Source organism: Vombatus ursinus, unplaced genomic scaffold (assembly GCF_900497805.2).
Source record: "Vombatus ursinus unplaced genomic scaffold, bare-nosed wombat genome assembly UNPS02014945.1, whole genome shotgun sequence".
Lineage (NCBI taxonomy): Eukaryota > Metazoa > Chordata > Mammalia > Diprotodontia > Vombatidae > Vombatus > Vombatus ursinus.
In genome coordinates, this window is record NW_020954723.1 from 21,143,191 (window position 1) to 21,154,112 (window position 10,922).

The 10,922-nt window shown below is 42.4% G+C and overlaps 1 protein-coding gene across 1 annotated transcript; it reads left to right on the forward strand.

Annotated features, from left to right (window-relative positions):
* The first annotated feature begins 648 nt into the window (after positions 1-648).
* On the forward strand, positions 649-10,451 carry ZDHHC22 (zinc finger DHHC-type containing 22). The gene is made up of 2 exons (XM_027844679.1): positions 649-1,213; positions 10,186-10,451. Exons 1-2 carry the CDS (start codon positions 649-651, stop codon positions 10,449-10,451), a joined length of 831 nt encoding a protein of 276 aa, XP_027700480.1.
* The last annotated feature ends 471 nt before the right edge of the window (positions 10,452-10,922 follow it).

Here is a 10,922-nt window from a genome sequence, read left to right on the forward strand (position 1 = left end):
GGTGTAGGTCAGCTTCAGATCCATGACTTGAAGAGATAAAAACAGAAGACCTGGTTTGGATTTCTGTTGAGGAGGATTAGAAAGCCAGCCCTGTGTCTCTAGCTCTCTAAACTCACCCCTCATTCGCCTCTTTCTTTCTCCGCCCCGCCCCCCAACCCCCCACGTGTAGACATCCAGCTGTCTGTGTATGACACGGGCATCAGTATGTGTGGAAAAGGGGGGGCACTGGTATCCAGGAAGGTAGAGAGGCAGCTGGCCACAGGAGAGATCAGGGACTAGGTTCCCAGACTGCTTGTCTCCCAGTCAAGCGAGGAGCTGAGGAAGATTTCGAAGATCAAGGAGTCCAGGTCACTTACTGAGGAGGGAGGGCAGTGGTAAAGACCCGTGTGGTGTGGAACGGAAGATCCTGGGTAGGGTGTTTGGGGGCTTATTGGCCAGGTTGGGAGTGGGGAAAGGAGATGCAAAGATGCAAAGCGAAAGTGTGTGTGTTGGGGGTGGGGTAAATGGGGGGTGGGGTAAGTGGGGGGTGGAAGTGAGGAAGAAAGGGAAGGTGGAAGGTATTTCTCCTTCGGGAGAAGCCAGTCTGTCTCCCTTTAAGGCAGTGACATTTCTCTCCTCTCCCTCTACTCTGCAGGAATGTAATCTAGGATGCTCATTCTCAGGTTGCTCAATGTGGTTGCCCCAGTCTACTTCTTGTGCATCTCCCTGGTGACCTTCATCCTGCAGCTCTTCCTCTTCCTCCCCAACATGTTCAAGGACCCCACAATCACCCCTCTCTTCTCTCCGGCTCTGCTGCATGGAGCTCTCTTCCTCTTCCTTTCTGCCAATGCTCTGGGCAACTACATCTTGGTGATTCAGAACTCACCTGAAGATCTGGGCACCCGAAGGAATGCAAGGGCTAAAGGAGTGGGCACCCCTTCTGAGTGGCCAGAGGCAGGCAGGAAGGCCTCATCCTCCTCGCAGAGCACCCACTTTTGCAGGCTCTGTGCTAGGGTGACCCTGAGACACGACCATCACTGTTTCTTCACAGGAAACTGCATCGGGAGCAGAAACATGCGAAACTTCATCATGTTTTGCCTCTATACATCCTTGGCTTGTCTCTACTCCATGGTGGCTGGAGTGGCCTATATCTCTGCAGTACTCTCCATCTCCTTTGCCCACCCTTTGGCCTTCCTCACACTCCTGCCTCACTCCATTAGCCAGTTTTTCTCAGGTAAGTCAGCCTGATAACAGTGACCAGTCTCAAGGTCACAGCTACCACCACCAAAATGATTATCAACATCATCATCATAGAATCTCAGAGCTGTAAGGTAATTGAGGGACCATCAAGTCAAGCCCTCTCATTTTAGAGATGTACAAAACGAAATGACATGTCCAAAGTGACACAGAACTGGAATTAGAATTATTATCTTTACTTTCTCTTTCCAGTCTCTTCTTGCCTCTTTTTCACTGGCTATGTGATCTTGGACAAGTCACTTAGATTCTCTGAACCTTTGTGCCTCAGTTTCCTCACGTGAAAAATGGGAATAATAATGCTTGCACTTCCTGTCTTACAGGGCTATTGTGAAGAAAATATTTTGTAAGCATAAGATGCCATATAAATATGTTATTAGTAGGTGGTCCAGTGGATAGAATGCTGGACATGAAGTAGGAAGACCCAAGTGGCCTCAAACTAGCTGTGTGACCTTTAGCAGATCACTTAATTGTTGTTTCCTTCAGTTTCCTTGTCTGTGAAATAGGGATAATAGCACCCACCTCCCAGGGTTGATGTGATATTGATAACATATTCTGCAAACTTTAGGTGCTATATGAATGCTCTACCTAGCAATCATGAATAACTACTTGCTAGGATTTTTTGTTTTCTCAGAGCTTTGTAACCATTTGAGTCAACTGGATCCCTTCACACTGTCCATTAAGTTCCCTTTTTACTCAACCTGGGAAGACTTGAGTCCACACCCAATGATGGATGATATACCTATTGTCTGAGGACTAATCTGCTTAATTTGGAAGAGTCTCATGACCAGGATGGCCACAGGGGGATGAATTTTTGGCCACAATACCTCATGAAGACTATTTCCAAGGGAAGAGAGGGATTGTGATTCATGCTGGCAGAGGAGACACCCATATTGATGTAACCTCAGATCCTTAAAGTATAATATCGTTAATATGTCAGGAGTTGTAATTTTGCCCACGTGTGATTTCTCTTCATTGATGCAGATCACAGATTTTGACCTGTCTGTGACTTAGTTTTTTAGCTTAGAGACATTTAGAGACATTACTCATGGTCACATAACAAGTAAAATGTCAGAGGCTGGATTTGAACTCTGGACTTCTTGACTTCATGTCCAGTGCTCTATCCACTATACCATACAATCTGCTTTTCATTCCCACACACAGACCTATAAAATAAAAAGGTTCATGAACCTGCCTGCCCCCAGATTCTAGGAAAATATCAGTGAAAAAGAGATTGCCTAGCAAAGGCTAAATCATAGACTCATAGATTTAAAACTGTATCTAATCTCAGAGCTCTCTGCCTGGGGTTGCACTAAATGCAACACTCCCCCCCCCCTTTTTTAGAGGAAGAAACTATGGGTAAGAGAGATTAAGTAACTTGTTTAAGATCACCTAGGTATTAAGTAGAAGAGCTGGGATTTGAACCCAGGTCCTCTGACCCTTACATCTAGCTGCCTTTCCACTACCCTCTGTGGGAAAAACCCCAGTGCAGATTCTTATTTCCCAAATCTTCCCCAGTTTCACTCCCCCATCACCATCTGGTGCTCTTCTAGACTGGACTTGATTGGATGGTAGCAGCATTTTAGAGAACAGATTCAGGGTGTCCCAAAAGTCTTAGTGCAGTTTTAAGCTTGAGCAGTTTAGAACTCCCCTAAGGCTTTTGGAACACCCTGTGTAATACTGCCCAAGTGACCACTGTAACTAACCTAAGTGGGATATGACTTGTGGTGGCAACTTCTATAACTTTTGCCTAGTCTTGGAATTCAGTCCCTGCATTGTTTCTTTTTACTATCACTGACCTCTGACCTTATCTGAATGTGGGTACTTCTCCCCACCTTAAGAGTGGGAGAGGGAGAAAGCTATGGGCTCAAATTGAAAAACAGTGAGAGCTCCCCTGGAAAGTGAGAATGCCCCTTATTGTCTATGTGACCTAAGGCAAGTCTCTTTCTCTCTTTGGACACCAGTTTCCTCATTTATAAGAGCACTGGACTAGATTTCAGACAGACAGATTTCAGGGAGCCCATGAATTTGGATGGAAAAAGTGACATCTTTATTTTTCCATATAATTCTTGGTTTTCTTTGTAATCCTTTTTTATGCATTTATGTAATCCCGTATTTTATTTTATACATTTAGAAACATTATTCTGAGAAGAGGACCATAGGCTTCACCAGATTACCTGAGGAGTATGTGTCACAAGAAAGGTTAAGAACTCCTGGGCTAGACAATCCACCTCTAAGGCCCTTTCTAACACAAAACTTTCAAATCTGTAACCTGTTTATGGCAAGAAAGAGCTAAAAACTTCAGGGAAACAGCCTCCTTTTCTAAAGAGCTCACTGGAAAAGGTCTATCCAATCCTAAATTCTCACTTCTCACCACCTCAATCTGGGCTGAGTGAAAGGGATAAGGACATATGCATTTTAGATATGAAAGCAGATTAAGAGGAAGAAAGGAAGTCTTTGTCACCATGAAAGAATTTAGCTCCACTGAATCATATGCCTGGTAGCTCCTGCAGCATACATACTGATGACTACCGGTGAATCCAGAGGTATAGGAGAGCAGAGCCAGCCCTCTATCCTTAGGCTTCCCTATGCATAGTATTCAACTAATTTTATCTCTAGAAATACCGCCTATAAGGTAGAGCTTGAAATATATTCATACATACTTCTTTAGTTGATTCTGCAAGGGAGATTGGTAACAAACTCCATTCCATTACCCCCATTCCATCCCTCTCCCTCCCTTCTATAAGAATAAATCAAAGGAAGACAGAGAATGGCTTTTGGGCCCCACTTACTTCTTGGAATGACGATCATGTGGGGAGGAGCTAGATTGAGGGGTAGGGGGTGTGTGGACACAAATGGAAAATTTTAAAACCACTCTGCTCCTCACAAGGTATCATTTTGGTCACAGTATGCTTTTTTATTTTTATATTTTTTATTTTTAGGCAATTGGGGTTAAGTGACTTGCCCAAGGTCACACAGCTAGTAAGTATCAAGTGTTTGGTCTGAGGCTGTATTTGAACTCAGGTCCTCCTGATTTTAGGGCCGGTGCTCTATCCACTGTCACAGTATGTTGATACAGCTTTCTGAAGCGTAGATCTTCCCAGGTGATGGAATTACCAGAGCATAATTTCATTGCAGCAAATTCGGTAGAGTTGGTGGCTGGGAGTGGAGGAGTGTTGGTACAGAATATAATTTCACGAGGGTACAGAGGGTGACCCATCTCCAAGAGAGTGTAATTATGTTCCTGTGGGGCTACCCTTGTCTTGGTAACACCAAGAGAAAGGCACCACAGTGACAGGACCCTCGGGGTATTGGCTGGTGATGGTTGCACCCCATATTGCTGGTGACAGGAGTGGAGGGATAGCATATCAACTCCAGAAGAAAGTACACCCCTGCAGATGTCAGAATCATGGGACAAAGACCCATTTGTTCCTTGCTAGTAACTACATAGAGAATCACTAATCTTGGTTAGCAGACATTTAGCTGAATCAAAGAAATTTTTAGTGCACCAAGAGATAGTTGATGAACAAGTATTAGGATAACAGTAATAACTCATTATGTAGCACGCTGATCTACAAAACACTTTTCTCAGTGCTGTGCTGTGAAGTCATTTATAAAGATATCATCCCCACCTTACAAATGAGGAAATTGAGACTAAGGGAGTTTAAATGATTTGCCCATACTCATGAAGCTAATAAGTGTCAGAAGTAGGATTCGAGGAAAAGTGTTTTGACTCCAAGTCTGGTGCCTTTTAGCCAGTACTAGGTTAGTTCTAGAACTCAGAGCCTTAAGGTTTCTGAAGCAGAAGCAAAAGGGTTTCAAGCGAAGTATCATTGTATTAGTGATCTGATACAGTGTGGCTGCTAACAAAATAGGTAGGTCAGGGGTGGGGTGGGAGTGAAAGTGAGTTCTGTGGAGGGTATGACCTGGGGCAGATGGGATGAGATGGAGTACACAAAGCCATGGAGCTGCTATTAAACTTTCTTTCCAAAGTAGTTTAATAATTTAAAATAGACTATTATAAAGAAAGAGTCCTGAAATGTCTCTATTAATGATAAGAACAAGTCTGGGAATCTCTCCAGAGTGTAGCCTGAAGTCCATTGAAAATTTACTCAGACAGGGAGGAGAAGGGGGATAAAAAGGAGCCTTTTATTTTAAATTGATAGAAGAACTCTATGCATAGTTGTGGACACCTAGAAAGTGACCTGGTGATCAACACAAAGCTCTTTCACTTATAGATGAATTAGGAATGAGCCTATTGTCTGCCCAATTCCCTGACTCCACTCCATGGAGAATGGACAAAAGCTTTTTGTCTTTTTGCTCCTTCTCTTATCCTAAGAACATCTGTATGACACTTTATAGTTAACAAAGCACTTTAGTCACAACATTATTAGGGGATAGATAATTTTGTTCCTGTTCAGTCATCTCAGACATGTCAGACTCTTCGTGGCCTCATTTGGGGGTTTCTTGGCAAAGATACCAGGGTTGTTTGCCATTTCCTTCTCCAGCTCATTTTACAGGTGAGGAAACTGAGGCAAATAGGGTTAAGTGACTTGCCTAGGATCACAAAGCTAGTAAGTTTCTGTGGCGGGATTTGAATTTGGGTCTTCCTGGCTCCAGGCCTGGTGCTCTATCCGTTGCTCCACTTAGCTGCTTTATTATTGTCTCTATTTTCTTTATAAAATTATAATATCTATTTTATAAATAAAGAAATTGTTCAAGAGGTTAAATGGTTAAATATCCAAAAGGTTATATAGGTACAACCTGAGGGAGCAATTTCTGATGCTTAGTACCTCATCCTTCCCTCCCTCTCTTGCTACCACTCCTTTATCTCTTTCTAGACCTTCCTAAAGTTGTCTTCCTACCTTCCACACCCATACCCCCTGCCCAACTCACTGAGGCACATAACTTCTACTCAGGTTGTCCATTATCACCTCCTTCCTGTCCCTTCAGTCATTTCTTTCTCCTCCAGTATCTTCCAGTCCAAAGATTTGAAGCCACAGCCATTCCCACCCACCTACCCCCAGCCTCTGAGAAAGTCTAGAAAATCCAGACAGTTCAAGTTGTTTAAAATACATAATACTGCCTCTGGCCTTATGATCTGGTATTTCAGATGCACATAATCTGCAGCCAATAAAATTGCAAGTGACATGTGTCCTAGGAAAGGAGAGGATTCTTCTGCACCAAAAGTGGCTCCTGGTTATTGTCCCTTTGTAAAAACCAGAGAAGCAGCTTTGCTGAGTGGGTATGCCATCTTGTTAGACATAAAAATCAAAATCTCAGTCAACATTTCCACAGCTTTGCACAGTAGAGAGAGCATTAGATTTGGAATGAGAGGACCTGGGTTTGAATCTTGACTCTGCCACTCTCAACGGGCATGCTCTTGGGCAATTTAACTGACCCCTATCTGTTTTGGTTTCCTCCTCTACAAAATAAAGAGGTGAAACTAGTAGAACTCTAAATCTGTGATCCTAAGGAGCTTAAAGTCCTTCCATTAATTTGCTGTGTGACTGAGAGGGCAAGTTTACTTCATCTCTTTCAACCTCAGATTTCTCATTTCTTTAGAATGGGAATGAAATAACCTGGCCTTCTCCTGGCAAGCTATGATAAATAAGATAGAGTGCCTAGAGCTCTTCAGAAGAAAGGTGCCAGAGAACTTTCTAACATTTAAAGCAGTCCAAAATGAAACAGACTATTTGGGAGGTAATGAGCTTCCTGTCACTGGAAAGGTGTAAGCCAGATCTGGATGAGTATCCACTGCCAAGGATTATTAGAGGAAAAATCTGCATTGGCCGGGTAATTGAATTCAAATGTCTAACTCTTAAGATTTTACATTTCTATGAAATCTCCAGTGTTATAATTAAACATTAGAAGGAGCAGAGACAATGGGTTTAGACAGTTCAAATACCTAGAAAGAAAACAGGCCCCAATTTGTAGACACTGCATCCTAGGGGCAGAGACAATAACATTCTCTCTATTCTATGCTTGAATTATCACTAGGCTGTATCCCTAGATGAAATGCTGTGGTAAACAGCTCTGTCTTGTCATGGCTTGTCCCTGGATCTCTCACTGAACAGCAAGAAAAGACAAAGTCAGACTATGTATGTGGGTCTACTCTAATTGCTGAGACATTTCCCCTCCCCATCTTTCCCACCTCATAAGGGCAACTCTTTCCAGTCCACCTTCCTTGAGCCCTGACTGAAATGATGTGGTGGGGGATCCTTAAGGCACTTGCTCCTTTCTTGGCCTGTGGACAACCAATAATAACCGGAACTGACAGCAGAAGAAATGGGTCAAAGGGTTGGCTTAAAAAAACCAAAATTATCCTGGTCCTTTCTCCCCTTCCTATCCCATGCCGGCAGAAGGTGATTCTTTGAAATACCAGCTGGACTGAAGTCTCAGCCTCCTGGGCATCTGGACTTATTTATTTATCTCTGACTTTGCACTAAAAGACAGTCACCAATACCCCTGGGAATTTGAGTGAGATAAAAATGCTAATGAGGAAGTCCTAACCCACTCCTGCTTCTTCCTTGCCTGGCCAGATAACACTCCTCTCAACAGGCTTTACCTAGATTTAAAAAGGCAAGATCTAGGCAAGACCTAAAGTAATGAGTGAACTGAAGTCTATGGGGCTAGGGAACATGTCAACTGGCAAGGAGAGGGAAAAGGGACATAACTGGAATAAATAGAATGGAATTTGGAATTCAAAGCCAAGAATAGATTCTAAAGCTCCTGATGGCTGTCACCTTAAAATCATTTCAGGAGATAGTATTATCTCATAGGGAGAAAGAAGGAAATAAAGGACAGCTCATGGACTCTATTCTTATGGCCATCACATTAACTATTTGGATGGACTTAGAGCAACTCAATTCAAGAAACTTTTATTAAATATCTACAGTGGACAGAATTGTTTTAAGGCACTGATAGAGATGCAAAATTCAGACAGGATATGTTCCCAACTCTTATGAAGTAGGAAATGTATGGTTCAGTAGCAGGGCATGACACATTCGAAATAACTATAATACTAAATAATAAATGAAAGATAATAAGTGAAAGCTACAAATACAATGTGTATAAAATCTAAAGGGGGAAAGGTCATTACCAATGGAGGGATAAGGAAAAATTAGGGATGTAGATTTTTTTATTAAGAATATAGGGCGGGGCAGCTAGGTGGCGCAGTGGATAGAGCACCGGCCCTGGATTCAGGAGGACCTGAGTTCAAATTCGGCCTCAGACACATATCACTTACTAGCTGTGTGACCCTGGGCGAGTCACTTAACCCCATTGCCTAGCCAAAAAAAAAAAAAAAGAATATAGGGACTTTTGAAATCATCTAGTCAAGCTGATCATGTTAACAGAGGACAAAATGAAGGCCTAGGGAGGTTAAGTTACTTAAGAGTCACACAAACAATGAATGGTAGAGACTAGATTTGAACAAAGGTCTTCTGACTCCAAATTAATACTCCATCCACATTGGGCCTTAAAGGATAGACAGTAATTCAAAGGGCATAGGTATACCTAAATGGCCCATTAGATCCCAGAAGAGCAGGGAAGAGTAGAGAAAATTATGTTTGGGGCTTTGGAATTTAACTTAAGCCACTGTACTTCATTTCCTTCAAACATGCTTTTCACAGCTGTAAAATAGATGTGTGACCATGATTAGGGAGAATTGAAAGTAGAACTAGAGCTAAAAACTGGTTAGTTTCCCTTTCAACCTGAGTTGTTTGAAAATGCTTTGATGTCCCTCTTAAGCTCAAAGAACAGCTAAGCTGATAAAACATGCTCACATGAGACAGTTTCAGTTGAGGTTGGCTTGGCCCAAACTTCTTTAGTTTGAGTTAAATGTAGACCTTGACCAGTTCCTGAAGGTTCACATCTTCAGGAAGTTTCTCATTTCATGAGTTAATTGGGATACAGAAAAATATATTGAGGTTAGAGCTAAGGAAGAACTTCCTAGTTGTGGGAAGCTGACACAGAAAAGTTTAGACTACTCATTCATAGAAAAACTGAAGAATGGGGTACAGTAGACAATGACCTATCTGGGTCAGTTTAAGTATGGTCTTATTTATAGGCAGGAAGATATACTAGATAGCTTTGGGAGTCATTCAGCCTGAAGAGTCTAAGATGAGTGCTCTGTTCACTCTGCTGTCATTTCTTTAATGACTTTTAATCACTCCTAAGGTGAGTATTCTTAGATCCAATCCTGTGACTTATTCTTGGCAATTGTGTCACAATTCTGTTTGTAGAACTGAAAAGCCTTAAAGATGCCCTTGACCAAACCACCTTGTTTGACAAAATGAGGAAACTGAGAGCCAAAGAGATGAAGTGATTTGTTTAAGCTAGTAAATAGTAGAGGTAGGATTTGAAACCAGATCTTCTGGGTCTGAAACTATTTCTCTTTCCACTAGATCACAGTCTAGAGTCATTATTCTGTCCCAGTTAACTCCTCTACCTTATAAATTGACAACCATCTAGTGGTAGGTTTCCTGTTTTGTCCTTTAATGCCATCATCTTGTTCCTCTGCCCTGATATAAAAATTTCCTTCTTCTTGTTCCCAGCTGAGAAATAGAAAGGAGGGAAGTAATGATACAACTCCATAGAAATACCAAGTGTTCTTTTTCATGTTCCCTAAATGAAAAGCATAATGGATCTCTTACCTTTATAAACCACTCTTTCTATTCTCTCTCACTTTCATCTCCTGGCCCTCCCTTCCTGTGACCCTGATAAACAGCAGCAGCACAGAAAAAAAAAAAGTTAGGGCAGTTAGTTCATTTCTTTTCTCCCCTTGCTGCAGCTCTGTCTGCAATTGCTTCAAAATGTAGCTTCAGTCTCATTAATCTCCTGGTGGAAATGCATGAATGGGTAATGTTTCTGTACGTGGTCTGGATGCATAAAATGTTCTCTCTCCTTTTTTTTTCCTGCTCCTCCTTACTGCTCCCCACCCCCTACCAGGAGCTGTCCTTGGTTCTGAAATGTTTGTCATCCTCATGCTATACCTCTGGTTTGGGATTGGATTGGCTTGTGCTGGCTTCTGCTGCCATCAACTTCTGTTGGTGCTCAGGGGACAGACCCGACACCAGGTGCGGAAGGGGATGGTGGTTCGTGCCCGACCCTGGAGGAAGAATCTGCAGGAGGTCTTCGGAAAGAGATGGCTCCTGGGCCTTCTGATCCCTATGCTCAATGTGGGAAGTGAATACCCTCAACATAAGGGCAAATAACAGTCCCACCCTACCTGGCTTGTCTCTCTCACACCCTTTCTTTTCTTTATCTCTATCCCTGCCTGAACACAAGCACATTTTCTCATTTCTACTCATGATCCACTAGAATACTCAGCAGTAGGGAAAGGTCAAGTCAACTCTCAGCATATCAACCTACAATCAAGTAAATAGACAGTATTAAATAGAGGACCAACTGCCACTCAGTAGAGAGGAAATCCAATAGCCCAGAATTCTGAAATTCATGTCACTAGGAAAACAAACTGATGAGATGACCATGAATTCCCTTAGGACTGACTCCTACTGCTCTCAGAACTTTCTCTTAGATCCTCTTTTCTCTCCTAACCCCCAATTTCCCAATCCTTATGTCTCCACTCATAACAATTATATATGATGTCATGATTAGTTAGGAATCCTCCCCTCTGTGTAGTTCTCCTCCAATACCCTGATGAGGGTAAGATTGAGGAATGATGG

Excerpts from the sequence above, each read along its gene's own strand:
- ZDHHC22 (XM_027844679.1), top strand. The coding sequence starts at position 649 with ATGCTCATTCTCAGGTTGCTCAATGTGGTTGCCCCAGTCTACTTCTTG. Across the intron at positions 1,214-10,185 it reads CATTAGCCAGTTTTTCTCAG|GAGCTGTCCTTGGTTCTGAA; the intron begins GTAAGTCAGCCT and ends ACCCCCTACCAG.